Genomic DNA, 6,248 nt, shown 5'->3' on the forward strand with positions numbered 1-6,248 from the left:
TAGAAATCTCATGCTTGAAAGAGACTTATGTTCCATGCTCTAACAGTGAAATCTAGACACTGAAAGCAGCAGAAATAGTCACTTTTTGTGCTTTCCATCTTGCTGAGGCTGGTATTTTAGCAACCTGTGTACAGAAATTTCACAGAAGAAAGCCTTCACAGAATTTCCTGAAGAAACTTCTGTCTTCCTTCCCTTACCCTTTCCTCTCCTTTCTTAATGCTCTGTTACAAAAGAAAAAGCTGATGTTGCTGTTGAGAGTCTCATACCAGGACTGGAACCCCCAGTTGCCCAGCGCCTCCCATCTCAGACGGAGTCTGTGACCTCAAACCGCACAGGTTAGTCAGGGATCTCAGTAGCTGAAGGGTCTGATCAATGTGGCTTTCTATCTCTGGCAGATGATCATCAGCTTATTTTTTAGCCTGGCTAGTTTCTCCTAGAGTGGATACTTGTTCTTATAGCCCTGCTGTCTAGATGTTGGATGTATTTTTCCTTGCTGAAGAACTGAGTACTTTTTGGATTTGTGCTCTTTTTAGAGTAGGCCCTAGGCTTACCCTGGTTATAGAATTTCTTTATTCGAGATTCTTTTTACTGGTGGCAGATCTCTCCACCTCCTTAATTAAAGAACTCTGCAGAGTGGCCATGCTGTAAACCCCCTCTAGACTGCCCAGCCGTCTTTCCCACCGAGAATATCAGTGGTATCTGCAGAGCACATCTCCTATGGGTTGACATTTTTTACCCAGAACAGTGCTTTAATCATCTAGGGGTGGTTTGCTGTTAAATTGTAGGCAAAACCAGATTCTTCCTTGGATTCAACATTACTTTGACCTTAATTTCAACATTCAGTCTTAGTAGAATTTCTTAGCTGCTTATAAAAACAAATTTGATAACATTCATTTTTATTGAGTCTATAATTACCTTGATAAAAGTGTCTGATTATCTGACTCAGAAAATCAGCAGTTAGAGGTCTTGGAAATGTGAACATAAACTTACTCAGGTGAAAAAATTTACCCCAGAAGATAAAGTGGTTCGTTTTCTTTGTCCTCACTTGGATATTTTCTCCTAGAAAACTCTCCCAAAAAACAATCCTTGTTTAAATGCTTGAACTCTCTGAATTTTTGTCTTCCTTCCATTCTTTTACTGAAAACAAATTATGTGTTCAAAGGAGTAATTTAAATTTAAGAATACTAACAAGACACATTTAGAATGGTAATCTGATTGAGTTCTAGAAAGTATTGTTTAATCTCATCACATTCTACTAATAAAGAGCTAGATCAACTCTCCTGGTTAATTTCAATACCAATTTCAATTTCAGTGTGGTAAATCTTTTCCTGTGAATGTTAGGGAAATGAAACAAATTGCAAAGTCCTTTTTCTGAAATGGTACTTGCTGAGAACTAAGTTGTTAAAATTGTACTGGCATCCAAATCAGACTTGCTTAACCAGCAACCTCTGAGCTAAAATGTCTCCTATACTTCCAAGTTAATGTTAAGAGGAGTCTAGAAATACATGTTGATGTGGATAGAAATCCAGAGGACTTAACACGTTTCTTTTGGTTTTCTTTCTCCCGCCTTGGCTTGAATGTATAACTTGTAAATGCAATAATTTAAAGGCTTAAATCTAATCTCATGATATTGTTATATGTGCCATTTAATGCTGTCACTGACCTGGAATGCTGCTAACTGGACTCAGATTCTCTCACTGGGGAAGATTCCCTGCTTGACTGCTCTCTGCTTTCTAACCCTACTGCTGACCTTCTGGAAGAGTTTGCTCCCATAGCAATCTCTGCTCCAGCCCATAAAGGTAAATTCTTCTTCTGAGGCCCACAGGTATCCCTGGAGGAGAAGAGCTGAACAGCTCCTAAGTTTTCCTTTTCAAAAGTCTTTGCTATAAAGTATTTAAACTTCCTTTTATAGAAAACTTGAGTTTGTATTCTTAGTCACTGTTATGATACCTCTCAGAATATCTAATAAGCCTTAGACAACAGATTGGTGAGGGTGTTACTTTCTGGCAAGAACAGGATGCAGGTGATATTTTACGTTGCCTTTGAGCACCATATACCTTAACAGTCAGCCAAGAAAAATGTTTGAGCTGATTGTCCACTTACTCACTGTAATTATTAATGTGATACTTGTTGACCTTGGAAAGTAGAGTTGTTCATCAAATGTGATTCAGGGTTTTGAACAATTATGACTACAGTAAAGAAACAGGTCCTCAAAAGTCACTCTTCAGAAATTGAATTTTAAAAAGTTTCAAATTTTGTCCATTTTAAAATCATGATTGATTACTTGATTTTTCTTCCTTATCTGGCATTTTTACTTCTTAGTTTTGGATTAATATTGATTTGAAATTCTGCTGGACAGAGGTAGCTTGAATTGAGTTTTGTTCAGCTAGAAGTTTGTGACAATGGTAGGTACACTGTCTGACTTCCTCTATGTAGGCATTTACTAAACTTATTTCTCTGCTTGAGTAATGAAAGTGGTTTTCTAGAAGGAGAAAATACATAGAAAAGGAACAGCTGAAGCCTTTCTGAGGGAAATTCAAGAAGGAAGCTGCCCAGAGATGACTAAAAGTAATTAGCTCATGGTTTGCAGTGGTAATAGCTGAGCTTTTGTTTTTATCTCTGATAGCATTAAAATGATTGTTTTTTTTTTTTTTTCATAGCATATGTAAAGGGAAGTTACCTAATTAGACAGTGGTGTGTGGCAGGAGTATGCCAGCAGCAGTATCTAATTACAGAGAAACATCCCTTGCAAAATAGGTGCTCAGGTAGCACTTGTTGGTACTGTTGCTTTAATTAGATTGGAGAAAACATTTTTAAAAACTTCTGCTAGAAGTTTCAGTGCAGGAGATTTTATGCCCTACTGCTCCCTGAGGCAACTAAGTCATTTGAAAGTCTTTTCCCATTCACAGAACAATGAGTCCTTCTATAAGTATTTTTACTTGCCTTGTGTATACTTACCTATTGTTGGTTTGGGGTCTCTTGGGGATAGGGATTGAACCTAGGGCTTCACACATGCTAAGCATGTGCTGTTCCACTGAGCTGCACCACCTGCCCCTTCAGTCATCACTTCTTAAAGAACTGCTAGTTCTCTCTCCCCGACACTCCTAGTTTTGAGTTTTTTGAACATGTTAGCCAGGCCTCTTTTCCCTCAATAAAGAAAACAGCTGACTCATTCTTGTGCCTTTCTGAATTAGTAACATTGAAGAGATACTTCACAATAATTATAGTTAATGGTCCTACAAATAGTAGAGAAAATTCTTCCAGTAACCCTTCTCCCTAATCATTTATGAAAGACTTAACATGGCCAATTCTAAAGCATTTTCCATATCTTTATGTTTTCTGTTTCCCTACTTTTATTTCAACTCAGAAAAATAAGTACCTTCAACTTTAAGAACTCCAGTAATTATATATATAAATATATTGTTGGGAACTTTGTGCCTCTTTCCCTTTCTCTCTGTTTGCTAATCTCTACCTCTGTTGTTTCTACTTGTGTGCTTGCCTTCTGTATTAAGCTGCAGAAGATAGTAATCTCATCTCAGGTTTTGATGTCCCTGAGGGCTCGGAAAAGGTGGCAGAAGATGAGTTTGACCCTATTCCTGTATTGATAACCAAAAACCCACAAGGTAAGAAAGAGGTGGGGGAACAAGGAAGAGCTTGACATCTGCTCTCATCAAAATAATAATGTACCTAATCTGCAAGTGGGGGAAAGAGTCAACATTTAGTGAAGGACACTGGGGGCAATGACAATCATTCATTGTAGGCTGGACCAGTATAGATAGGTAGAGATGGAGATACTGATAGAGGTACCTAAAGCTTGACCATGATGTTTATGTAGAAGTAGTTTGACTAACAACTAGTTTACAAAGTATCAAGCCAAAAATAAAGTGATCTTCAGTCAGTGGAAATTTAATTTATATATCAAAAGTTCTTAACTTTTTTTATGATTAGAACAATCTGTAATAAATATTCTTTCCAAAGAGATTAACAGTGGTGCTTTTGTATTAGCCACATCTTTTGGACATTCTCAGAGCATGCTTATTCCTCTTTGATGAATTGAAATCACTTGAACATGCCATAAAACACTGAATTGCCATCAGACCATGTATTTATTTTTTTTAAAGCATGTTCTTATTACAGTGTTTTAATAACTAATTTCTCCCCAAATCAAAAATTGATCAAGGGGATGGCTTGATGTTAACAGAAATCTAGTGTAAAGCCAGCAATTCTCAGGCAACGTACTGTTTGGAGAAGAGCTTCATCTTTATAAGGTGTCTGCCTATGCTATGGTGTACACAGAGTGCCTAAACTTTTGGTGGGAGGTGGTAGATAGCTAAATTTTATGTTTAAAAATCATTACATATGAGAGTTTGCAAATGTAAAATGTTGCCTCTCTAGGTTTCTGTGTTGTTTTTTTTCTCCTTTGCTTTCTCTGCACATCTAAACCTTAACCCTCTGTGTTTTGTACTGAATTCCTATCTCTCCACTTCCAGGTGGGCACTCTAGAAACAGCAGTGGGAGCTCTGAGTCCAGTCTTCCCAACCTAGCCAGGTCTTTGCTGCTGGTGGATCAGCTCATAGACCTGTAGCGGTGACCCAGTAGCAGATGCAGTTCTGTAACCTTCATGCCGTAATATACATTTTCATTACGGAGTTATGAGAAAAATGATTTTTTAAAAAAATCTGCAAATAAAGGGCCCTCCAGCCCTTTTCTCCTACCCCTTGCCTTCTCCTATAGAAATGATAAGGAAAGAAAATCACTTTGGCCCTCCAGATATATTCCTTGGCCAGTTCCTCCCTGTTAGTTTGCTGTGTTTTCTCATTAACCTTCTTCAGTAGCATTATCTTAAATCAAGCGCTAGATGCCATGAGCTTCACCTCTGCTGGAATTGACTCCACCAAAAGCTTAACTGTAACTGAACATAGTGAACTGACACCTTTGTCTCATTCTTGCTAGGAATGGCCTCCCAAATCAATCCTCCCAGCCCCTGTCTCCTTGGCCAGATGCTGATGAATATGTTTTCCTGTTTTTGCTTTTTATTCTGATGCATTATCATGAGGACCTGGCTTCTTCAGCTGGTTTTAACTCTAGGCAGTAGCCTGGAGATGGGTGTGTGGTTTAAGAGAGGGTAAAACTCACTGATAGTATATGTTTGAGAAGAGAAATTGAGCCCAGCTCTGGCCTACCAACTTTGCCCTTGTTTAATCATAGACTTAGCCAAGAGATTTACACCCCATGCAACCCACCCAGCATTCGTCCAACTTTCTGGCTTCCACTGAGTCGTGATTTCTCAGATCTGGAGACGTGACTGCAAGTACTTGAGATCCTTGGATAAAATGTGTACGTTATATAAACCCCAAGTATTGCCATTCCTTTTCATGTTACCTGGCTCAAGCCAGAACCTCAGAATTAGACCAAAACAAGACAGTGGTGGTAATATGATACCTTTTATTAGAAGACTTTTCACTGGGGGGTGGATAGGGGAGGGGAAGGAATTGTAGCAGAAACAGATGTATTTTTCTTGTGATTTTTATTTTGAATCAAATATTGTAAATTGTGTATAAATGAAGACACTGAATAGTTCTGTTTCCACTTGGCGTTTCAAGTCCGATATCAGGTGTCTGTACAGGGTTTTGATCACTTTCCCTTGTATAACCACACAGCGATTCTACAGTGTAACATATGGAATTATTTTGAGTAGATTGTGTGTCTTGCTATAAGCTTCCAGCAGGTCTTGTCTCTATAGAATAAGCATGTTGTTTATTTTCAGATAATCAGAAATAAGTGTGCTGACAAGCTGGGCACAGTTTGGCTACTTACCTTTCTCTCTGATGTTTAAATTGAAGGCTGCAGCCAATGGAATATGTTCAGATGGTTTTCCTTGGCTTCCTAGATTTAAAAACCAAACAAGGCATAATTCTTCACTAACCTTAGACTGTTGTTAATAAAATAAATAAAGGCCCCTGCACTGACATAACAACATGCCTCATGGTCACCCTCTGTATATGTACTTACTCACTAAAGTGTATTTTATTTCCTTACATGGAAAGCACTTTTATAAAATCACCCTTTTGAAAAGAAGGGGCACAGAGAACCACCTTGTTCTCTTTCTCGAGTGCCATTGTCCATGATCAAAAGGGACAAACTTAGTTGATCAGATTTGTATAAATAAAGTTCCAAGTCCATTTGCTTGTTCTCTAGCTAGTACTTTTGTTTCTTCTTCCTCACATTTGCACTTTAAGGGTGGGGGG

At 38.2% G+C, this 6,248-nt stretch overlaps 1 protein-coding gene across 16 annotated transcripts in view; it reads left to right on the forward strand.

Moving 5' to 3' along the window:
• Positions 1-6,248, forward strand: part of Aak1 (AP2 associated kinase 1) — a 165,305-nt gene that overhangs the window by 144,303 nt on the left and 14,754 nt on the right. For 4 of the 16 annotated variants that reach the window (XM_048804173.1, XM_048804176.1, XM_048804178.1 and 1 more), the window contains 3 exons: positions 234-335; positions 1,689-1,799; positions 3,513-3,623. The exons of 3 other annotated variants lie outside the window; for them this stretch is intronic. In XM_048804173.1, the coding sequence (XP_048660130.1) occupies positions 234-335; positions 1,689-1,799; positions 3,513-3,623 (324 nt within the window). Of the gene's footprint in view, positions 1-233; positions 336-1,688; positions 1,800-3,512; positions 3,624-4,490; positions 6,181-6,248 lie in introns of those variants that run through there. 9 more of the 16 variants (XM_048804185.1, XM_015479570.2, XM_048804177.1 and 6 more) reach the window with 6 other exon arrangements.

The sequence above is a fragment of the Marmota marmota genome, unplaced genomic scaffold (genome assembly GCF_001458135.2).
Source record: "Marmota marmota marmota unplaced genomic scaffold, marMar, whole genome shotgun sequence".
NCBI classification, from domain to species: Eukaryota; Metazoa; Chordata; class Mammalia; order Rodentia; family Sciuridae; genus Marmota; species Marmota marmota.